The sequence below is a fragment of the Halichoeres trimaculatus genome, unplaced genomic scaffold (genome assembly GCF_033239565.1).
Source record: "Halichoeres trimaculatus isolate MK-OKI-2021-1 unplaced genomic scaffold, fHalTri1.1 fHalTri1_scaffold_5, whole genome shotgun sequence".
Taxonomy (NCBI): domain Eukaryota; kingdom Metazoa; phylum Chordata; class Actinopteri; order Labriformes; family Labridae; genus Halichoeres; species Halichoeres trimaculatus.
The window spans coordinates 15,314,985-15,340,446 of NW_027437183.1; the positions used below are offsets into that span (position 1 = coordinate 15,314,985).

Here is a 25,462-nt window from a genome sequence, read left to right on the forward strand (position 1 = left end):
ACTTTTGTTTTCTTGATTGCTGCTGTGACTTCAATTTCGTTGTACTTGTTACAATGACAATAAAGTTCTATCCTATTCTATTCTATTCTATTCTATTCTATTATAAGTATGAGTTTAAGTGTCACCTAATAAAGAAAAATTAAGTCAAGTAATATTATACTATTATTATTCTAGCAATAACCCAAGCATATCAGGGATCTGAAGATGATATGAGCGTTCTTTTCCTCTCTTTTTGAATCACAGTCAAACCACTGATCACACAGGTTGGAATAATAAACAGTGTCTCTCATCTTATTTGCTTACCTCTATCAACCGCTATGATTTCATATGAGGCAGAGAGGCAAACTTTTGACAAACTTGATTGATTGAATTAGAGGCTATGAAAAAAAAAGATCACTCTTGCCAGGGTCATATGAGGCCTCTCCCTCAAAATCAATAAAATGCTTTATCAAAGTGATTCATGACAGTAAGAAAAACAGCTGGAAGTCTAGTGAAAGTGATGGATAAGAGTAGCAGCAGCATAAAACCACTCTTAGTTGACTTATTGTTTAAACAGCTTCATGACACTGGGGCAGCGGCTGACAAAGCTCTCATTCATCATTCGTCAGCCTTAATATGTGGAGCCAAGATAAAATCTTCATCCTTCATTCTTCAATTTTTTTCTTTTACAATCAGTCTTTTTTAATTTTCCTGTAAAAAATTAAATATACTGAACTGAACAGTTTACATTTCAGTCAACACTTCTCCTCACTGCTGCTCTTTCAGCTGAGAAGCAGCTTTCAGACCTCATGGTTAAATAAAGTTGAGCATTGAGAAAATGCATCAGGAAAATTTTGCTTGCTGCATTAGCATATTATTTTTTACCACTTTTATTTAACTCAAGCCTTATCTTACCTTTATAATACAATGAAATAAAACTTGTCTTTGGACTCTTCAGGCAAATGTGACTTGCTAATATACATTCTTGAGGCTGTCGAAGGAAAGAGGCAAATAATGTCTGTAGAGACTGCAAACAGTCTCATCAGTGTTGATGTTCTGTAGAGACGATTAAGTTCCCCTCCAAGAAATGTTTTTACCCTCAAAATGATGGTAACACAAATCTAAAGCAGTTACTGGCAAATATTCGATACAAATGATTGTATATTCTGTTATGACATATAGTGTTAGAGAGTTTGGTATTGCTTCTGTAATTAGTCTCAGTTATGTTCTCAAATCTATCACATAACTTAATTTTTTATGCTATGGGTAAAATTTATTAAAAATATAATAATAACAACAAAAACTTGTATTAGACCTTGATTTGCATGGAATAATGGGTGTTGTTGGTAAACTGTTGTACTTTATCAATTGCTGGGAACCAACAACAATATGACATCAGCGTTATTTATCAGCTATCAAAAGATTTATTCTACAACTATCAGCATCAGCATCTCAAAAACTAATTTCAGTCTGCAACTTTTGTGTGTAACAGGGTAACGTTTATAGCTACAGACAACCACAGGCTGTGAAAAGTCAAAGCTTGTTTGGTACTAAGTATGGGTATAGTTCAGAGGTCTTCAACAGGTGAGGTGACTGTGGAGGTTTTTCCCAAGTATTTCAATTTTTACTCATGTTGTTTTTGAAAACACATAAATGGAAACAAGGAGGCCAGAGATGTTATCTTTCAGTCAGAAATGATCACATTCAGCAACACGGCAGCTCTCTCAGACTGTACACAGTGTCACTCAGCATTCACTTCTAGCTCATCAAGTCAGGAGAAGACCAGCCTCTATCGCTCCGTGTCCGCATCAGACAGGGGGTCCTTGGTCTGAGAAATGTTGAAGACCCCTGGTATAACCAATTTTACATTAAGTCACAGCCAAGGGCGGACTGGCGTACGGGAATACTGAGGATTTCCCAGGTGGGCCAATGGGTTGGTGGGCAGAGTCACCTGTCAATCACGCTGCTTGAACGGGGCCAGACAGCGTTGCTAGAGGATTTGAAGATTGCGTAATCTGTAGGGGTGAGCTGGCCATCAGGACTTTTCCCTAATGGCCGATCTTTTCCAGACCCTTGGGGCGTTTTTTTTTTTAATGTCAGGGGCGGACTGGTCATCTTGACATTCTGGAGAATACCACAACAGCCGGTGCTGCCAGTGGGGAATGCTGCCGGTCTACCGATGTGTCCCGTTGTTGTGGGCCGGGCCGAGTCACAGTTCCGGGCTGTTTTTCAGTCCCAGTCCACCACTGGTAACAGCTTAAAGATATTTTTTGAGTGCTTGGACTTTCATAACTCATTTAATAACACTTAAAAAGATTCCACTGTGGATCAAATTTTCTCTTTTCCCATGCTGATTAATTCTTCAACACGTCTCCCCACACACTAGTGGTTATGAGTCCAAATCAGGAACGACCTGTGGTCAGTGGCACCACTCTTCCTCTAATTACACTGTTACAACAGCTCAGGGCCCCTTTTGATTACCTCTGGTGCTTTTATTTCTCACCTAGCATCCAGGGTCTAGAAATGTCTCATGTTTTGAGCACCACTGTAGTGTGACGTTATTTTAGCTCTGTGGGCGTCTTGTCTTTTAGAGTAGCCCCACACCTGTTCCTATAATTGTTTCTCTAATCATTTATAAGAACAAGTATGACAACAACAGCGTATCCCTTCAGCAATGTTTCCACTATCCAATTGGAGTTTATCTCAGGGAGACTTAAGGGCTGATGATAGGCAATCATTCAGCAGAGAATCAAAGACCTGAGACTCTGGACTGCGTAGAGTTTCAGCAGTGAGGTATTCACGCGGCATGCTTGTACAAAGGCAGACATTCTCTAAGATCTCTCTCTCACACACACACACACACAGAGTCAAATGCAAACATAAAAACACCTACGCACACATAAAGCATCCTGTTAATTGCCGTCTTCATCCGCAGCCTTTCATCGATTTCCTTGTTAGCTGCTGTAATTATTACAGACGCAAGGGGGAGAGCAGAGGAAGAAAGGGAGGGAGAGCAAAACAGATATTGAGAGGGATAAAGAAGTGAGAGAAAAGACAAAGTGGGAGGGAGAGAAGAAGAAGAAAAAAAGGAGAGAATAGAGAGTTTGAAGACTGTGTGGGTGTCAGATGGAATCTTAACTCTTGGTAGGGAGCAGAGAGAAATGGTGAAAATGCAATTAAGTTTCATTATCAGATATGTAACGATAGGGATATATAACAGAACACAAATAGATGACATTATGATCTATACATTTCTTTTCTCTGCTATGACTAAATAAAGTTTTTATTGTTTTTCTTCATTGCTACATTTTCCTTCTCCTTTCCCTCGCCTTGGCTGATCTGTCACATCTCTAGCAAACATGCCAGTATTTAATCAATCACCACCAACGCTCTCTGTCCTCCTCCATCCATATATTTTTTTTAATCTACAGTCTATCATCACCTTATTTCAAATGTCTCTTTCAATCTGTGCCACCTCCTTTCTTTAATATGGAGCAAATTCTCCCCCATTTCCCTCTTCTCATTCACTCCTTTCGTCTGTGCTCCCTGAATCTGAGTCACAACACTGAAACACTGTCATCACACAGCCACGGAATCGTAACAGCAGGAAAATATGTTTGCTGTTTGGGCTTGTTGTGTTGAATCCTAATGAGCTATCAGACTCTGCAGGAAAAAGAGCTTTCTCTTTTTCCTGTCGGGGTGATTTGCGCGAGGAGAAAACAGAAAATGAGAGAGCCCAGTAGCTAAAAGAGAATTTTCTGGTCTTAGCAGAGGCTGGGTTATTACAGAGGATATTGCTGCAGTCATACCCGGGAACAGTGACAGATATATATCAAGCCGGCTTATTCCTCTGCAGAGATTTCATTCAAATCCAATAAAATACATGACAAACACATAAATATGACACTAATTTGAAAAGATCCAATGGAAATGCTCTTGCTCCAGCCTTTCCATAGCCGTGCCATGTCATCACATTGGATCAGGCACAAAACACCACAAGCATCTTTCCTGTCTTAAAAGGGAAAACAGGAGCTGAAGGAAAAAAAACTGAGAGCATGAAGAGGAAACAGATGTAAGGAGAAAATTCAAGAGATAGAAAGTAGAAGAGGACATGTATTGTATGTTGTCTGTGTGTTTCTAACAGCTTCACGCCATCACTAGACCTGGAAGCTTTGTTGGTAAAAAGTAAATCTTGCTCTCACACAGACTAGGAGAGGTATCACACACACACAGGCTGTGTGCTGTCACCCAAACACAGCTGGGCCACCCTGCTCTGTAACCTTGGCAACTCCCTGACCAATGGCTGGTTGGCAGGAGGTCCTTAAAGAGACGTGACACTGACACAAACACTCACACAAAAACACACTCACACACTCTTGGAGCACTGCTGTGTGTACAGACCTCTTGTTCACTGCGATATGAGAGGGTAAACAGGTGCTGGAGAGGCCTCTGTAAGATCAGAGCACACCTACACACACACACACACACACACACACACACACACACACACACACACACACACACACACACACACACACACACACACACACACACACACACACACACACACACACAGGATAATCATACTAGGAACATACCAAGACAAGAATGCTTGCACAGCGGGCGGGGGGTTATTGATAGGCCCTTTTTAGAATATGTTTTGTTATTCACTTTGCTTGAAATGTTAAAAAAAACCAACTCCGTTGTGTCAAGCTCTTGTAGGCTCTTGATTATTTAAACATAGTTCATTTTAATACCTGTAAGTACAACTGTAGCACAGAATGTTTGAAACAAGCCGTTTCTACATTTTTCTAAAGCAAATATTCTCTGTGTAAGAGACCTGATACTGATTCAAGGCTACAGAATAAAAAGCTACAGAATACTGGTCACACATTTTGTCTACTAGGCTCTCAAAAATCAACACAAACTCAAAGATCCTCACAGGAGCTTAAAGTACCAGCTGATTTGATACACATCTTTGAAATAAATCTTGTTGTAGTACTTGGGACCAGAACTTTGACCTAAGTCTGCCTCAAGTCTGATTTTTAGGACAACTGACTCCACTTCAATTTGAACACTGATGTCTGAGCTCTGATTGCATTTAGACAAGCCAGACAAAAAACAGGGCTGGGGCGTATTTAATGGTAAGACTGATTTAGGCAGATGGCTGTCAAACATGAGTATGGTTCTGCTTAAGCTTTCAGTCCATGTAAAGGTAGGGTCTGCAGGAATTTTTGATACCTGTTAGTAAACATATAGTCAGCCTTGGCTCCTCCTCCCTGGCTCAGTGCCTCCCACTGCTTCTAACTGTGACGACATGAACACACTCACTAGCCCAGCAACCACCTGTAGCATCGCCCTTAACCCTAACCTTTTCTACGTAGTACAGACTTGAGAGCACATGACTTAGCATGTTAGCACAAGCTAATCACTGGGTTATTTGACACATACCTTGTTAGCAGAAAGCCAACCTGCAACGCTCTTCATCCTGTGCTGCTCTCTAAGTGCCCAAAAAGAGGGTGAAAGTTGAACCAAGCTTTACCCTTGTTCAGGTAAAAGCTTTTTCTATTTGGCGTTTTGTTTTACTTTGGTTGGGTATTTCATTCTATGTGCAATGTCCACTATTGTAGCTGCTCCAGATAGCTTCTTCCACTCCCTAATCAACACGCAAAGTAACTTAGTCACTGAGTGTGCTGCAATCAGCTGAGGTAACAACACTTACTCTCCGCCCAGAAAAGGCCCGAAACAACCAAAAGATAAACATACAGGCTGAGGAGAGGGTTTGAGGCAGACAGAGACACTGACACATAAGTATAGAAACCCAGAAGGGATGATTGAGCAGGATTATTCCTGTAAAAGCTGACATTTTATTTTTTGGGAAAATCTTGCAGACTCTTCCTTTAAAGTTGGTCCTTGTTATTGTTACTTGCTTAATGCTGCAAAGTGCTCTACTCACAGTGGAGCAGGATATGCTCAGACCTGTTCTTTTCTAGGGCCCTTTGGTAAACTGTAGTAGTGCATTTGCACAATATAAAATAAGAAATGATTTGTTGGTTGTTGTTGTTAGTTTATTGTGGTGATTTATTCAATTTTGAGCAACAACTGGCATGTTTGTTCCCTTGTTGAGTGACTACTGGGACACTTGCAGTCGCCAAAATTCAGAATGTTTTAAAATGTTTAACAATGAAAACTGAAATCTCTTCCCTGTTTTCCAGATAGTACACAGCACAACATACACATTGCAAAAACAAATTAAACAAACAGTCAAATGTTGATGCAGATCCATGTGCTTAGGTGATTGGAAACACTAATACATTATTTCATTAACTCTCTCTGTACCATTCTCCCTCCTGCTCAACAGGTTGGAATTGACACACTCTCTGTGCACGATCAAATCAATGAGCTATTTAATGTTTCAAGAATTGAGGTTTAATTTGTTGGTGTTTCTTGTGTTTTATTGCTGGTAAATCAAAGTTATTAAACATTTATGGCTATCCGGTGATCTTGATAGATATAACTAGGAATTTTAAATGTTGCCAGCCAAATACACACAGAATCAAAGTAAAACTTTGCTGCTTGGTTTTTTCCTTTTTAACCAGTAGCAATGTTTTTGGTGTTGCTGTGGCTCAGTGGTACAGCTGGTTATTTCTCAACTGGGAGGTCTGGGGTTTGACACTACGTACCACAATCCACATGCCGAAGTGTTCCTGGGCAAAACACTTATCCCTGAACTGCCCCTGATGCTGTGTAATCGGTGCCAATTTGATGAGCCAATTTAGCATCCCTGACAGCACTGAACACACACATACACACACAAGAACGTCATATTGGTGGTTTTTGCATAGACTCACAGTAACTTCCTGTAAATAAACCTCTGCACCAAACAGACAGAGGAACAGGTTTCTTTATCCCTCACTGCCACCGTCTTCCCAAAGCTTTCTCTACTCCCTCTGTTGTGTTTGCTGCCTCCATCCATTGATCCGTCTTTGTCATCAGCCCTCCTATTTCTCTTCCTCCTATTCCTTGTTCCGCTATCTGCCTCCCTTTATCACTCCTGCTACATCCTGTATTAGTCACCCTTTCCTCTGTCTGACCATCCATCTATCCACTGCCGTTTCACCCCTTGTTTATTTTTCCTCCTATACTATATTTCCCTCTCTCATCTAGCCTCTTATGTTAATATAATATAAGCTTCGAGTAATGAAGTTTTACGACAAGGAAAAATACGACCCAGGCCACTTAACGCATCATTGTCACTGAAGGAGAGGCCTCATTGGCAGTCAGACACATTCTGCCTCTCTCTGTCTCAAAGTCCTCTCTGTGTTTGATTTTTTTTTTGATAGCTTTTAGTCCCACTGATTAATGCACCCAAGAGTCCATTAAAGCAATAGGAAAATAAAGACTTTATGTATTAGTAAAAGATGGTGTTAAAATCCACCCACATGCTCTCGTCTTTGTGCTTGTTCTCCTCAACCACTTCTCTTTCTTCGCATGTCTCCCACACTCTAATTTCCTCCATCTTCTGCATTTCGACTCCACTGAGGTCCCCTCTGTAAAATTCTTTGTTTCTCCATCCTTCCCTCTCCTCCCTTCTCCTTCTTTCTCACACATTCGCAGTTGCTCCCTTGATCTCCAGTCCTTTTGCTTCTCCCTTATCAGACTATTTCCACCTTCCTAAATCTCCCAATTTCGCCCCTTCATACTCTCTGTGCACCCATTCCTCGTTTGTATCAGCGCTCTGCTCCTCCCTTCATCTCTCTTCTGCTCTGTCTCGATTGTCCTCCAGAGTGCAGTGTAGGCCTCACCCAGGGCTGACTGATCTGAGCAGGTCTTGGTTGATTTACCATCATTTTCAATCTGGTGGACGTATCAGCGTAATCTTTATCATCACCGGGGTCATTATGGTAAATTGGTGAAAGCTTATAGGCCTACATTTAACAGCTTCTCACTCCCCGTTTGGAGATGTATGTAGCAGAGGTGAAGAAATGATGGTAATTTTAATCATAATTTTCTGGAGTCATTATGTTAAATGGGCAGATGGTGATAGGAGGACATAAAGTGATAGGCTTGTTATAGAATGGAAGAAGGCATATGTAGGACAAGTGGAGAAATCAATACAGTTATATAACAGGTGAAAGGGTGTCTTTGAGAAATGGGATTAGTTATAAATATTTTACAAAAGTTACTTTAAAGATAGAAAATATGTTTGTGCACTGTAGCATGTGCCCATAGGAAATTAATTAAACACAACATCGTTCGACATGAATGAACCCCGTGGCCTTCAGTTGATTGCCATGACCTTATCAGCCGATCCGGTCAGATCCATGTGAGCACAGTAATGCACCACCATATATTTAAAATTCAAATGAACACAACTGGTCTTCTTTCATGAAAAAGCAGTTTTTCAAATGGAAGCAGACGTGCAAAAGTGCTCTGGCGATGCTTAATGTCCTCCGTACAGTATAATCCGAACATGTACATATGTATGAGGCATTTTACTTCGCACTTGCTGTTTCCAGCTTGCCTTCTCTTTTACCCCTGCTCCCCGTTCCTTAGACTTGATTGGATGTTCAGTCCATGCATGGGTGAAGTCAGAATTATCCATATTTTATCAAAGGCGTCGTGCTTCTGTTTCAAGCTCGGTTCAGGGATAGGTTGGAGAGCTAGTAAAGTCACTGCTGCCATATTTCCCTGTCAATCTGTGATGTGTCTTTGTCGAGGAGTAAGAGCCCTAACCGTGCTTTTCTTTTAACTCCTAGCCTTGATTTTGGTTAATGTTGCAGCAAAGGTTTCAGTGCTTTTTTTATTTCTCTATGTAGTAGCTGCCATCAGTGTGAGACTTTGGGGTAATGATAATGTATGGTGTTGAAGGGCGTGTGGGAAAAGACGCATTTTCTTAAGTGGAGCCTTCCTATAGTGGCGCAGAAAGTCATACAGACAGAAAATCATTCAAACCGGCAATCCACTCAACTCTAAAATCACTCTGCAGACATCTGAGACTCTCGAGGCCTGACAGAGAGTAGCTGTCATATATTCACACAGGGACACTTACATCAAACGACGCAGGTGTGTGTATGTGTGTGTGCAATGACTTGTATGTGTGCCTCGGCATGCAAATGTGAAGATTTGTGTGTTTCCACGCAAGTGTGCATGTGCATGCCTGCTTGTGCTACCATGTCAGGACTTAAAAGGCACTCAGGGAGACATTTCCATTTCCAATTCCATGATATGTTCGAGCCTCTGGTGGCATAGGGCGGAGTAAGTCGTGACTAGGAACAAAATCATGCATGTTTGAATATCATAAGCTATGCATTGAGTGCATTGATAAGACTGTATGAGCATCAAAGCTGTTGCACAAGAAAACCACAGTATGAAAACATGAGAGATGGTTGCTGCACAGATATATGGTTCATCTTCCCTTTTTATGACAAGTATATGATCCCTGTTACAGCCATAGCACATCTCATTATGGTCTGTGTCAGTAATTTCAAAGTACCAGTCCAGGGGGTGCAGAGGTTTAGTAATTAAGAGGCTACAAAATTGATGCTTCATTTTCACATCAGCATAACAGTCCATCAGCAAAGTGTCAGGAGTTCCTCAGCTAAAAGGCCAACCTGGGTAACACAAACACAAAAAAGACTGAGAAGAAAATTTCTTTTGATTCTGTTCTGAACAAACCCAGTGTTTTATTATGCAGTCTGTTCGGGTGACACATCACTTTAAATAGGGGACACCATTATGTCAAGTAGTGACAGGGAGCACGCTCATTTTTCATGTATAGAGTGTGTGTGACACCAAGTTAATGACATATCAAGTCTGAGGTGCAACACCTCTTAGTTTATTGAACGTCTGGATCATTGATTGAAATTGAAGAGACACGTATATTAAGCTGTGACAGACCGCTGCAAGCAGCACTTGCTGCATGATGTGCATGTGAGAGGAAGAGCCAGTGTGTGTGTGTAAAACATGCTTCTCTGCATTTAAAGATGCTTTGAATACATTCAAGTGTTTTGATATGTATTGGAATACCTGTGTATTTGTACATGTGTCTGTGTGTGTGAGAGTGACACAAGTGACGGTGCAAACACTGACCTGTTCTGACACATAACATTTTCTGCTGGGGGATCACTGAGAAGGAGGAAAATCCATAGTGCACAAGACACAGCGGTAATGGAGGAAAGTAAGAGGTTTAACGTGAAAGAGAAAGCGGTCTGAGAGAAAGCCGCATCAGGGAGAGAAGGAGTTGAGAAGGGAGGAAAAAGAAAGAAAGCCTGACACTGAGGCTATAGCATATCAAGCTCTTAACCTCAAAGGAATCAAATATATTAAAAAAAGAGACTGGATTGAAGGAGACAAACACATCCAAATAAACAAAACAGAGACAGAGAACAAAAGATGTCTGAGTCTGACTGACTTGAAGGCTTGGATAATAACATCATGGACTTCCAAATAGCTGCCAGCTCAAAAAAGAAGAAAAAAGGCCAGGTGCTGTTCTCTGGCTCCTTAATGTATCTGCCACAAGTTTGAAGTCTCCACTTTAGAGGAAACTTCAAGGAGATCATTTAGCTCCTCAGCCTCTGGGTGAACACTTAAGTCAGGATAAGTTTATATATAGTTTTTAAGCAGAGCTGTTAAAAGCAACGTAGAACATTTAGCCTCTAACACACCTTTTTTTTCTCTGTGACAACCTTCAAGGTAAAATTCTATGTAAGTATGCTGCACTGAAAAGAAGATTATTTCACATAGAGGAATAAAATTAGGTTAAATTTGTGTTCAAAGCACTAAGTTTAGCGTCATGAAATCACCAAACTTGAGATGAATTTGTTAACTGAAGGTTTAAACACATAATCAAAAATGGCAGCAGTGTCGCTGTCGGTGTCACTGCAGCAGATAGAAAACATCAGCTTGTGTAACTGCAGCAAAGAGAGAGGGGAACGGGCATTAGTGTACCACTAGAGTGCACCATGTAGCCTTTAACACAATGTAGATGAATAAGAGCCAGTTAGGGAAGCAGGGGAGGGTGCAGTTTTAAGGGAGGTGGCTGAGAACGGAGAAAAATACAGAAAAGGGCAGGAAAGATGGGGAATTTATTAATGTCAAAACAGGAGGAAGTAAGGCAGACGTTTACAAATAATGGATGGTAAACGGTGGAGGTAGTGGGGAAAAAACAACCACTTCAAGAAGGAAAAGGAAGGCTTGGTGAAAATTTGAAAGAACATATGAATTCAAAAGAGGCAGATTCAAAGAAGAAAAGAACAAACATTCATTGTTCTGACTCCTGCCACTCCTGCCTGCCTGCTCACAACCTGCTGCTGTTGAAAAACACTCTGATTATGTAACTTAGTCATTACAGGGTGTTCAGTCTGCGAATTAAAGAACCATCAACCCCTAGGCCTGCCCCCAGAAATGTATCTTAATGGTCACGACACATTTAAAGCCATAAAGCCATGAGGAGACTGTTGTTGTCTTACTCTTACACTTACACTGTTTCAATGATCCTTCTTCTGACACACACAGATGTCAAAAATAAATTAATAAGACAGAAGGCATTGCTTTTGTTTGAAAGTACTGATATTTGCTCGCTTGAGTTTACTAAAGCTGATACACCAAGTTACTGAGGTGGTAAAATTTGTCATACTTCTCACCAAATCACAGTCATTAGCATGGTAAATGGTAAATACATGCACTTTTATCATGTTTCGCTAGTTCCATAACACTCAGGGTTTCACATTCACCCTTCCAAACACACATTTATTCATTGATGGAAAGGACTTAAAGGTTTTCTAAGGCATTCACACCACGGATTGTATAATATGTACATAGTCTCTGTGATGTCACCCATTTCTTTTGGAAGTGGAGTTTTGAATCTGCAGTTGCCATATTGGAAATGCTGGCCTAGCAAGAAAAGCAGAGCTGAGCCTGAGTTTTACAACTTCTGCATTTGTTTTGGACTTTGAAAGGGGCTGTGAGGGCAATTCAGCATCCATATTTTTTTCCCATTCATGTTTTCCCACCCTGTAACCCACAAGCACTATCATCTAATGTCAAAAGGACGCGACTCTTGCAGGGAAGTGCATTTGTTTTGGAAGCAAATGAATGAAAATCAGACCTTCTTCTAAACCCTCTTTATTAAAGACAACTTTTTACAGGATGCAAATGGATGAGGTGAAGAATTTATTTATATTTACGTAGCACTAATGTTTGAAACAAGGCAACAAGCAAACTTTGTAAACTCAGTTAGTGGCATGGTTTGGAGCACACAATGTGTATCATGTAACATAAAGGAATCCTTGTTTTGTCCTACCAGTGCTCGTTAACCAACTACAGCTTCACCAAGCAGAGCAAATGAGCTGCTCTTCCACTAAACCTAAGACACCTCCTCAGATGGCCACAAATGGCAACGACCATGCTAGTCCATGTTTGGACATCAAGACAGCTTATGTAACCACATCCTTGGCTCTATGTACTACAGGTCATCTGAGTAGCTTTCCTGTTTATTCAGCTGATATCTACTTGGAGTGTACCAACCTGACACAGTAAGCACAAAGTGTCTATACTTTAAATATGCTAGTCCACCAGCAAACATTAGCTAACAAGCTTAATAAACCCCATCTTTGCACAGTGTTTATCAATATCATCGGGTATGTAAGAGCTATGTAAGAAGATGATGCATACAGAGTCTTAATGGTCAGCTCCTCATCACCCTGGAGGCTGAGCTGATCACTGTTATAATGCTGTTGTAGAGTTATTGCAGTCACATCCACTTGCAGTGATTTGGCACTGATGTACACACAGAGGTGCAACTGACATTTCCCAGCAATTCCCAAAGCCAACCGGTGCAGAAAATATAAAATTTAACTTTGCTGCTGTTGGCCACAATGAGCTTATTATGGCCGGTGGTCTCTGTGCTTCCTGAGCACCAAGCAACAAATACAGAGCAGGAAACATCACAAGACTTATACCACATGTATCAGTTTGAATCTCCTTAAGAAGATTAAAAGAGTGCTGCTCCTGTTACACACAGATATACTCAGTAAGTTGCGTCTAAATATAGTAATAATTTAGACTTTGTATGTATGTATTAGGACAATGAGATCAGATCAGGTCTGCATCTAAAGGTTTCAGATTGGAGACTTTATATCACTAAATAAACATTTATGGAGGACATATCCATAAACTGTTAGATTCACAACAATACAGTCATATCAGAAGGTGTATGCTTTTCTCCAAGCTGCTAATGTCAATTAATAATCAAGAAGGCAAACATGTATTTGCTTATTCACACATGTAGCCCCCATACGGCAATAGATGAATGACTTATTCATGATTCTTGACATCCTTCTAATTAGTAATAAGTGCTAAATAAACACATCTGCGGTCAAGTAATATGTGTGTGAGCGAGTGTTTATAGTTGTGTGCTTATATGCTGTTATGTGCTGTGTTTATCTCATCATTTAAAAAACACCACCCGCCACTTTAATCCCTCCTCCCAACACTTCCAACGCTTCCACTGCTGGCTCCAGTTCAGCTCTAATATATTCTGCAGGGAGGAGGGATAGAGTCAGCCCCCCCTCTTCCCTACTCTGGAAGAGAGACGTGCAATGCAAACAGAAAGTGGGATGCATGCAAATCAGATGCAGCAGTCAGGTATTTGTGATGCTGGTGTAATCGCAGAGGAATTAAGTGTTTAGGAATGTGCCTTTTATGTGTGTAGAGTTAATATCGGCCAGATAGATTGATCTCTGATCAGCACAGACAGGCCCATAGCATGATCTGTATGTCAAAACAGCATTGAGGCAGTGCAAGCATGTCCTGTGTACAGTATGAATAATCAAGTGACTGTTTTCTGCCTCAGTGGGACATGATTACAATCTGATGTGAGGTATTTCACTTCAGAGGATGTATAGAGAAGGTGGTATGTTATAACAACACCAGGCAATCACATTACATTATTGGTACTAAAATAAATCAAGAAGCCAATCAGTATGCAAATAAGCATCATCAACATCTGCTGCATTGATCAAGCCTTGTGTTTTACAATTTTGGAACTTCAGAGAATAAATGTGTGGATAGCTGTTTTTTTTTCCCTATGAGGAGATATTTTGGCTCTCATCCTTACTGGTATCATTACATCAGATTTAATAGTTAAATTACCCCTTTGTGTGTGGAGTGATGTGATGTTATCCGGCCAGCTGCGCGTGTTAGTCAGAGAGAGAATAACATTTGCACACAGTGTGCTTGCCTTTGTCACATGAATTGTTCTCTGATTGGTTTGGAAATTTAGCATGATTCAAGGCTCTGGAGTGAGATTGTTGTCTGGGACAGATTGGGTGCTTCAGTGAGATTAAACCACAAGACCTTCTGTTAAAGCTTATATCAGCCCACATCATATGGTATGTTTAAGTTTTTCTTTTGTAAATGTTAATCTGTCACAGTATTAATCTTTTTCTCTGATCTCTGCTCTCTCCATTTGCTATCTTTGGTCGACCTTTGCTTAAATCACAAGAAGTTGTTAAAAATGCTTGAATTCTAAGCACGCGTCAACCTTAGAGACTGATTTAATTTTAAGTAAACAACCCGAAGGACAAAAGAACCAAAACACCAAAACAAAGTAAACATTGAAAAATGATGGCTCGAATGTGAAGGCTGCGTACTAAGTAATGACAAGCTGCTTTGGATTTTGCCTTTATCCTACATGAGGTCCCTTGTCTTTAAATCCCATCTTGCTTAACATTTCCATTCAATGCCAAAGTTTGTTTACTTTGTGCCAACCTGTGGCAATGTTTTCTTTGTGTACAAGTAGAAGCTAATGATAAAAGTTCAAACTTACCTTGCGGATTCCTTCTTTTGACTCTTCGACGTTGTTCTCTCCTCCTCCAGTGCGGTTAATCATCCGCCACATCTGGGAGTACATTGGATCTCTCTCAAAGGGGTTCATAGCCTTGGAGCGCACCTGATCATACACCGCTGAGTCTAACACAGTACCATAAGGCAGCTCTGTCTGCTTGGATAAGTCCTGGAGAGACCTGGAGAGAGATAAATGGTTGAAAAGTGAGTATGCATATGGTTTCTAGCTATCCAGACTTTGCCTGAAATCCTGTGAGGCTTAGTTTATCCCTTGGATGTTACAGTCTTGGTGATACTCTACACAGCTTTTGTTGTGCTGGTAGTGACGCTCTATTATTTGCAGCATGCTGTACAAGAACCCAAAACAAATGTCAGACTGAAGTGGTGTCTCATCCCTAAATAAAATGGCTTTTGGTGAAGAGCCTGTACAACAGTGTCAAGAGTACGACCTAGGATTCCAGCATATTCAGGGTCTGTGTTCAGTCAAAGCATTTTTTTACCCTTAAGTGCCCATTTCAATACCAAAGTAATGCCGTTTATTGTTCTCACTGCTCAGCACCCTGAGGCTGTAAAGGTGGATTTCTGATACCAACATCACTCTTTTCAAGTGTCAAAGAATTAGGATTCACTGGTGACAGAGTGGGTTGGGGGTTTATTGTGGAATTCAGGAAAGTTAGAGTGCATGTTTGGTAAACAGTAGTATCATTCTGAAAACTCTGCTGGATACTTTTGCTGCTAATTTATAAAAATGAAAGCCTTTTTTAGTATATTGATGGTTAAAATGGACTGCGGGCTTCTGGTTTGGCACTATAGTGTACCCAGAAGGCCACATGTTGAGTGATCAAGCCTTTGTTTCTGACCCTGTTAGTCCCAGTGAGAGCCAGCCAGGTCTGGAGAGGTGGGCTTTGGACAGCCCACATGATTTATTCATGTGCTGGCCGGCTGTATGGTAGTTCACACCATCTCTCTCCCGTCAATGAGTGATGATTTGGATGTAAACTCTCCATGGGCCAGCAGTGGGAGTTGGCAGCGACATGTAATCGACATGGAATGAAAATAGAAAAAAAAGCTGTGATTGGCCATGACCAACAAATGTGAGAAAAATGTGGGCGGAAAGCAGTTCTGACAGCAGCACTCAGTCAGTTCACAGAGCTGAAAAACTGCCCACGGTCGATCTCCACCATCATCGCAATGGAAGTAGAGACATTACAAATAAGTGCTGCAGAAGTGAAAAAAGCAACAATTTAGTCTGGTTTTATCTTCTCCCCTCTCCTTTGTGCCTCATTTTACCCTTCACCCATAAATTGCCACCTCTGGGGGAAAACTCAAGCTATTGTTAATTATAACGCAACAGTGTTCGGGTTGCCTCTCAAAGAGTTTGGCCGCTGAGAAATGTAATAGAGAACCATTACAGGAACTAATTACTGTTTGTTTGTTAAATGGCTGCTACATACCACCCATGGATTTGAAAGACACACATTTGTAATACAAAAACATGCACACAAAAACACTTAACATGTCCTGCCTAATGAAGAACAACAGGAAAACTGTATCTTACTTCATTAATTCAGCTGTAGTACACCCACAGAGCAGATTTAACAATGGACGCAAATTTGAGTACAGCTGACAATATTACTGGAGTGCTGAGACAAAAGCATGTGCATGAAAAACAGCACAGACTGGAAGTTACAGCTCCTGCGGTTCTTCTCTTCCTTCCTCCTGTTCTCCTCAGCCGTCTCTCTGACCTGCACTACCCTTTGAACATTTTAATGAACTTTGCTGTGAACATGAATCTTTTATTGCCATCAATTAATCTTTGGCCTTAATAATTTCTCCTTCCCACTGCTCCCCTGAGAATATGTACGCCTGTCAGTGCACTCTTTGACCAGGATTCCCCCTCGGTGGATTGGTTTCACTGGGCAGTAAGTCTGAGCTTGTTATTTAATGGTGCGAGCTTATGTAGGAGGAAGAGGGAGGGAAACGTGTCATGTCTTCAGGATGAATTTAGTTTCACCAGGACAAAAAGGGAATGGATCACATCAGGGTTTAACAAGAATTTTAAATCAGATGAAAGTAAACAAGACGTTCACAGGCAAATAACAAGTTTGCATGCAGGGTGGAATCAGTTAAAATATAAAACAAGACCTGAATAAATGCTTTGATTAAAAAAGAGGTTCAGAAAGATTAACTTCAAAACACCAGTTAAAATAAAAATGCATCTGAAAAAATCTAAACTTATTTTGTTGATTAAAGTCTAAACAGCTCTTGTGGACACAATGGAAAATAAAAAGAAGATGCTAAAACTTACCAAGAGATCGAAGAAGTGTTTAAAATAACACATTTTTCAAAGCTGTAAAACTTATGGATTAAAAAATAACACCAATTTTATTGTCACTTGATTTGTAACTATCTACAGGAACTGCTTTTAAGGCTTAATGAATTATGTGCTTCATTACCTCTTTTGGACTGTTTTGTTTTAATCCTATATGTGTGCATGAGTTGGCCCAGAGGCCAGTGTTTCTGTCCCTTGTATTCTGGATATTTTGCAAACAGTTATATCAACCCAAAGTCGTTCAATGGGAAAGTCAACGAAGTGGACAGCAGCAAAATGTATTCTGTGAAAAACAGTAAGAAGCAATATGTGATAAAATTGTGTGAGTGTGTGAGTGCGCTGTGCCTCTTTCACATATATTAATAAAATCTTCACAAAGGTTTCAGGAGCTCTCCCTCTGAAATTTCTCAAAGTAGCTCATTCACATGTCCCACACAGCATGAAGTCCTCCCTGTTGGGGGTATTAGGCAGGGGGGATGGAGTCTCAGGCGGCAAACTTAAAAAGCAAGCTGCAGAAGCTACAGTAATGTTCACAACCTGACAGAGAAGGTACAGTCTAAAGCTGGAGGCAAAAAAAAGAAACTTTCTGTATTTTTATTGATTAGGGCTGTCACTTTAATACGTAAATTAGATTAACTAAAGACACCGCAAATTAATGCATCGTAAAAATCAACGCCACTAACTTATTGGCTGCGAGCCATTTCCAGAGTATCTTGAACAATCTTTCAAGACCCAAATAATATCTTTTTCTATGACTATGTGACATCAAACTACCTAAGAATAGTGGAGTCTCTTCTTTTATGTCTCTCTTCCTGTTATAAACCAAAAAACAGAGAAAATGTTTGTTTTTTGATTGCTTTCATTTTAGGCGCTCCATCCTTAAAACTTCTCCATGACCTCCATCATTTTTTTTTCACGATTGTGCCGCTCTGTCTTTCTGAACTACAGTGACACATCCTCAGTTTGCATGTGAGCTGCCTGAACAGCAGCGTCTCGCTATGCCTTTGTCATCTCACATCTTCTCCTCATATCCATGCTGATCTCTCATCCAAAGAGCGCACCACTCTCACCCACAGTAGTTTACGAGCATGATTTTGATTGACAAGCTCCGCCAGACCCTGCCTCCCCCTGCTGAAAAACACAATTGACTTCTGTGGATGCAGTAAACGGTTGCAATTGAGTTAATGTCTATGGACGTAAATGGCAGCAAACATGGGTATTTTAATATTGGCCAGTTGAAAAAAATGTGGATTAAAAAAATCTTCTCTTATTCGTTTAATCATTTCATTAGTCATGTGCTGCAATTTTGTAATGTCCTAGAATTCAAATTCTTCATTTGGGGACCTTAAGCAGATATGAGATTTAGAATCCAATTAATTAGATAAATTAATTACAAATCCTGTAATTAATAGATTCATTTTTTAATCTTGTGACAGCACTAATACTAATACTTATTGCAAATTAGGGATGTGAGCGAAACTTTCTATGCCAATCATGAACCTCTCCTTGTTCATGTTGGGGCTGCAAAACCTCAAACCTGTCAACTTCTGAGCTGGCTCCATTCATTATATCAGTTTGTTGTTTTAGTAAAGTTATATATGGTCTGGTTTCTACATGGTTTATTTTATTTTGAAAGTCACCTGATGTTTTGAAGAGGTTCCAGTGTAAGACTTCTGTCTCGCTTGATCTGCTCAGTGTACAGTGTATTGATGCAGCCAGAATGCAGCAGAGTGGAGCCGGTGAAAGTTGACACATTGATTTGAGCTGAAATCTATCAGATCTGGTGCCGTGACGGAGCAGAGACATTGGAAGCAGATCTGGTTTGTTTTGGCTTTTAAGATGGCTAGCTTACACATCCCCATTATGTAAATGTCATTTTAAGTATCTAGCTCATTGGTTTATGTAAAAAGGTTGGTGCAGCCATGACCAATTTTTACCAACAGGGGGGACGAGGTAACAGTTGGACAGTAAAACCTGATATCATGGCCCTTTGGAAACATTTATTTGGGGTTAATTAACAAATGATCTATTGCCAGTTTGAGCAGAGGGACCACTTAGCTGTCATGGCTGACCACAGGGATGTAGAACAGAACAGTCACCAGCTGCATGATGCTCAGTTACACACACATTTGCACACACACACTGACTGTATTGGCTCTATTGTCTTTCATTCTTTCCATCCTGACCAATTCCTCTGCTCAATCTCTTTCCTCTCTCAAAATGTGCTGGTATTTTTTTCATTTTTTCCCTCTCCAGAATTCATTTTTCATTCTGAATTCATCACCACAAACCTTCCCCTCTCTGCATGCTTCTGTCTGCTCTTTGTTTCAACCTTTTCTCTGCGCTCTGTCTCCCAACCTCTAACTCTCTCTGCCCCCTTTTCCCTAATCCATCTGATCTTTGCTTTCACCCGCTCCCTCTCTTCATTTCCACTTTATAATGTTTTTACCTTTTAGTCTCTCTCTTTGTATCTTCCTCTCCTGCCTCCTCTCTTCACCACTCTCCACTGCCATCCCTCACTGTTTTCCTAGAGGATTCACACCGAAATTGAGGGAAAACATCCAAGCGTGAAATAGTCCAGAGAGGGTTCTGAACGCTCACTTGTTATTTCATTTCCAGGATGAAACAGGGGCATTAATACTTAAAAACCCTGTCTGTCCTGACGGCTCACTGAGACCAACCATGCCTTTATCCTTCCCCAGCTCTCTCTTTCCTGTTGGTGCAGTCAACTTACTTTTTTGTTTCCATGGTTAGATTATTTGCTCTTTCAATCATTCAATCTGGCTCCATCAGTGCAGTATGTTAATAAAGTATTTATCATATAAAAGTCCATGCTAATCTCAACATCACAGTCTCTTTTTCCTCGCTTGACTACTCATTTCCTCTCTCCATTGATGTTTATTAGGCTTTATAAGTACTCTCTGTTTATACGAGGCATGTTCTCCCTCACTGCTCAATCCACCACCAGTATTAGAAGGCCCAGAGCAATGTGGGTGCTGCTGTTTAGGGTGTAATCATGTCACTAATGGCCCCAGAAGAGTCAACACATCAAAGATAATGCATTAAAATTTATGGAAATCCTTAATTAGCCCAATGGATGCTGAATGAGGCGGTAAACATCCAGGCACTCAAAAATGACAGCAAATTTGAGTTTAAAAAAAGCAAAATGAGAAATTGAGAAAATGAATTCATGTGTCATTTGTTCATTGGTTTCTAATATGAAACCAGAAATGGCAACAGAAATCCTCTTGTTTTTATCATGATTTCATTCACAGAACAAAATGAAAACACGAAAAAACACATTGTTTTCTGACTTCTTCTTTATTATACTTTTCTTGTAGTTTATCTTTATACAAGATAATACTTGGTATAAGGGCATCTGTGTCATCATAGGAAAAGGGAGTTTAAAGGTGGATTCTGCAAGACTTCCTAAAAAATGAAATGTCAACTTTATTAGAATTAATCCTGCTTGATCGTCACATCTGGGCCTCTATAGACGTGTCAGTGTCTGTCTGCCTCAAACCCTCTCCTCTGCCTGTATGTTGATGTTTTGGTTGCATTGTGACGTTTCTGGGTGGAGAGTAGACGTGGCTATATCAGCAAATCACAGTGCGCCTAGTGCCGTGTGACTTTGAGTGTTGATTTGGGAGTGGAAAAAGTTATCTTGAGGGCCTACGATAGTGGATGTAGCACAGAGCAAGAAAAACACAACCAAAGCTAAATGAAAGACTAAACTAGGGATAGGTACCTTTTACATTTGAAACTTTTACAGTACCGATGCCCGGTACCTTGCAATCAGTATTGGTACTCAACGGTTTCGGTACTTTTTTGTGTTTATGTGGTAGAAAAAAATCAATTTTGTTCAATAATAAAATACAGCATTTTTTCAATATAACATATTTATTCTTTAGTATATAAATTTGCAGTGCAGAGTTCATGTCCAGCATGGAAAATCATCTACTCTTCAACTCACCCACAGTCACAAGGATGCATTTAGGTACCTACACATGGTACCTTTTGATTTTACTTATTCCTTCATTATGATCATGCTGGAGTGCTTGTGCTGGGATGAGGGGTATTTCAAGAAGAGCTGTTTGTATGGTTTGTCTGTCTTTGATGACTTTAATTTTGTTTTTGTATTGTAATTCTTATTTTGAAATACATGTTCTGTATCCTTGATTGATTGGATCCTCACAGAAGTTCTGAACCACTGTCCAAGTTTCTGCAGTTTCCCCCAGTATACTGAAACTCATACTTCTGTTATGAAAACCTGTGATAATGCTCCCCTCTTCTCATGATACTTGTTGGCAGTTTCAGCTTTCAGGTAGGCTACAAAGTGCTGATTGTACTGCAGTATAGCAAGGATATATATATATATATATATATATATATATATATATATATATTTTTTTAGATAAAATAACTGCTGTTTGAATATTCAAAAGTCATGACTCATAGCTAATTGTCCCGTATCAGTAGCTTAAGATGGTTAAATGAGACGGTAAAGCTCTTGTTTTACTTTTTTTGTTTTTGTTTAGATACATCAAACAGAATACTGCACATTTTGTTTTGAGATCACAAAAATAAACAAACTGTCCAAAGATACCCTGACTTGAGCTGCATTTTTTGTTTGATTTTGTTAATGCACATTTGTAAAAATAGGAAAAGAAAAAAAAAAAGTTTGTTTCTCTGTTTTTATTCATTCTTGTGTTCAAATTGAAAAACAAACAAACCAACGCAGGAATAGAAATGAACTGTTACAGACATACTTTAAAGGACCAGAAAAACTTTAAAAGAAGGTAAGGAAGAGAAAGGAAAGGTTAATAGGAAGGATGCAAGGTAACAACATAGCGACGACCTGACAGAATCAAATTAAGAGACAGATAGGGATGAGATTTAGAGAAATAAATGTTGTTTACTTCAAAGCCAAGCACAATTAACTGTGGCACTGCCGGGCATGGCGGATGTTTCGGCATGCTGATTAGTCCAATGAGAGATGAGTGTTTCCTCGTGCCACCAGGAGAGAAGCAGGCAAACATATTATCACAAGGATAGATAAACAGAGGGCACGCAGCTTAGGGAAATAATGTGCACGAGAGAGGAGATGAGTGTGTGTGTTTGTGGGTTAGCTTGGCCCGTGGCCTTGATACATTTTTTGTCCCCAGCATGAGAAAAAAACTTGTGAAAAACACTCCTTTCCTGCCACAGTAAGCCTCATTCTCTTTGTTTATCCTTATCTTTCTAATCTTCATCACTGATATCACAACAGTGTACACACACACACACACACACACACACACACACACACACACACACACACACACACACACACACACACACACAGCCACACACATGCACTGATACACACACACACACATGCACTGACACACACTTTTACTATGATAGATCCAAACTCAAGGCAGGCAGGAAATTACTATTCTGCGATGGAATGAAGAAAAAGAGGGAAATGGTTGGTGAGAGGGAACAGAAAGGATAAGGAAGTAATTGTGTCTGGATGCTTGTGTGTGAATGTGTGTGTGTGGGTGTGTGCGCCTCTCATGCATTACACCTGCCTGCTGTAATGGATTTCCATGCTGAGCTACAATAAGACACACTCAGGGAAGACTGCAGTGTGACTGTGTGAGTTAGGGACAATTTGTCATGTGTGCATGGTTCTACAAGAACTTTGTGGTATGTCTGTGTGTGTGTGTGTGTGTGTGTGTGTGTGTGTGTGTGTGTGTGTGTGTGTGTGTGTGTGTGTGTGTGTGTAGTTGTATGCATACTAAGATACCCTGGTCTTGAATTCATGTATATGAAAAGTCCAGGAGAGATACCGGAGATGAAGAAGCCCTCCTTGAAATTTGACTTGTAACCAGTTGTGCTAACCCAAAACTATAAACAATGATCATCTACTTGTCTTTTCAGGGGTGCGACAACTTGTGTTGAATTCAACTATTTAGCTTAAAATTCAACACAGCCAAAAGCTGTTTTTGAATTTCAAAATTGCATCAGTTCTTTTCCTTGTGCTTCATTCAAAAATGTCTTACTCTCTACAACACAAACTACTTGTACTATTAGTGAATTTTATTACACAAAAGCAAACCGGACCATTTTTGACGAGACTAATTATTTATGTTTTCTTATTTTGATGCCTTAAACAGATGCCCAAGGGGTAGGTGTCAGACAAAGCCATGAGCAACACTCTGCCAAAACAGCTGCTAAGATATTTTTGGAAAAGAGAAGTTCTTTGTAGCATTTAACGTGACTGTGAGGACTTTCATGAAAAACTCTCACCTCTTGGTAAATGCCTGATCATAACCCACAACTTCAAATGAGATTTTTCAGCAACGAAGTAGATTATATTACGTGCTATTTCTCAGCTTCCTGATCGGATGGGACCAGACTGATTCATGGCACACATAAGTCTCTATTACCCCTTTTCCACCAGTGCTCATTTGGCGCTGGTGCTAGTGCTAGTGCTAAGTTAGTTCAAATCATGTTATTTCTAAGGACCGGTTTGGTTTTCCATAGGCAAAGAGCCACATCATTGCGTCAGCGAAAAACGTCAGTACATCACTCTATATGTAACTCCAGGGCAGGGGCAGCGGCGGCGGGGGCAACTTCGCTTGCTGCGGATGCATGGGGCGGGAGACAGCATAAAGGTGGCGCTGGGAGCGCTTACAACTAGGCAAAGAAAAATTTGACATTACCTATTTCCGACTGTGTGCTACGCGGAGTGTGCTCGCCTTTCTCTTTCTGTGTGTGTGTGTTTCTGTGTGTGTGTGTGTGCGCGCGCATGTGTTTCTGTGTCTGTAAACAGAGCGGATTTCTGCCGTGTGCAAAACGGAACGGGAAAAATGTAAACGCGCAACCATGCCGCAAAAGTGACACCCTGTCATGTAAATAAGAAAAATAACATCAGGCTGTTTAGTCCGTTTGATAAAACAATAAGCTACTGACCTGATCTATAAGAGACAAGGCATTACTGCTTCAATTTCTTCTCCAGTTAAAGTTTTGAATGAGTAAACACCAATAAAACAACAGACGACTTACACAGCTTTTCAAGAATGAAAAGTAACATGAGACTGTTTAGTCTGATTAATAAAATAATAATGTATAGACCTCATCTATAAGAGGGGAAAGGCATAAGTGCTTTAATTTTGTGTCCATCTCAAATCATGAATAAGGAAACTAACAAAATAATGGACTCGCCCAGCAGCTTTCCTTATCAACAATAACTGTTTTTCACGCTAATCGTTGGTCACTTTAGCCCCGCCCCAGGCCCACCCATGTAGTCAGTGTTTCACGGGTGCCCAGCAAAGAGTTGGTGCTTGCCAAGCGTTTGGGGCACCTGGAGCCAGTTCTTTGTTGGTGGAAACACAAAGAACCAGTGCTTAGCCGGGCCCTGGCCTGGCCTAGAAGTAGCACCAGCACCAGTTAGGTGGGAAAGGGGTATGAGACTGCACCACACTTGGGCTAAAACACAGGCTAAGCAGTTTGTGATAATGTGCATTGAAACCACATGCAGCAATTATTTTGCAGTGGTTTGTTCAAACTTAAGAGTCTTTCAATAAAATGAAGAGCGAGGTCACATTAGCTCTGCTTAGAGAGGATGTAAGCACTGGTAAGACATAATGAGAAACTTAGTAGCAAGTTATGGAGACGTCTCAAAGCACTGGACTGTGAGTAATGCTAAGTTTAGCCAGCTACTTAACTATGCTACAAACTTGAGTTTACAAAATTTCAAACAATAACTTACTTACTGTTAATACCTCATCCCTTTGTATCGGGAAAAAAAGGTTTGAACAAAGAAAAGTAGTGTTAAAAAAGAAGCTCTGCTGTCTATTCATTTGTTTCAAAACAAACACCTTGGTACAAGTCACATCCCCACTACTGTGGGTACAAGTGCTCATGGAAAAAGAGTCTTTATCCTGGAAAAAAAACTAACTTTTCCAGATATTCCTCACAGCCCTTCAAAGAATTAAGTTTGTTTTGCCAAAAAACAAAAGAATTTGATCCCAGAAGAGAACAAAGTGCAGTGGCTGCATACTTACTGTATGGAGTTCTCAATGCGTGTAATGGTGAGGAAGGCAGCTAGATTGGCTGTGTATGATGAGATGACAATAAGAGCAAACATCCACCAAAAGCCCATCATCATCCTCGTAGCCAGAGTGGTGTATGGAACCTCTCCACCTGGAGTAAGAGAAAGGAAAAAAGGAAGCTCAGTAAGATAAACATTTCACTTTAATATGAGTCTCTGCTGTAGCAAAACAAGCTGTTGGAATAGCACAACACATCCGGAAA

At 40.3% G+C, this 25,462-nt stretch overlaps 1 protein-coding gene across 3 annotated transcripts in view; it reads right to left on the minus strand.

Moving 5' to 3' along the window:
- grid2 (glutamate receptor, ionotropic, delta 2) overlaps positions 1–25,462 on the minus strand; it is a 534,507-nt gene that overhangs the window by 62,615 nt on the left and 446,430 nt on the right. For all 3 annotated transcript variants that reach the window (XM_074669717.1, XM_074669718.1, XM_074669719.1), the window contains exons 12-13: positions 25,213–25,351; positions 14,810–15,005 (exon numbers count right to left, since the gene is read on the minus strand). In XM_074669717.1, coding sequence (XP_074525818.1) covers positions 14,810–15,005; positions 25,213–25,351 — 335 coding nt within the window. The remainder of the gene's footprint in view (positions 1–14,809; positions 15,006–25,212; positions 25,352–25,462) is intronic.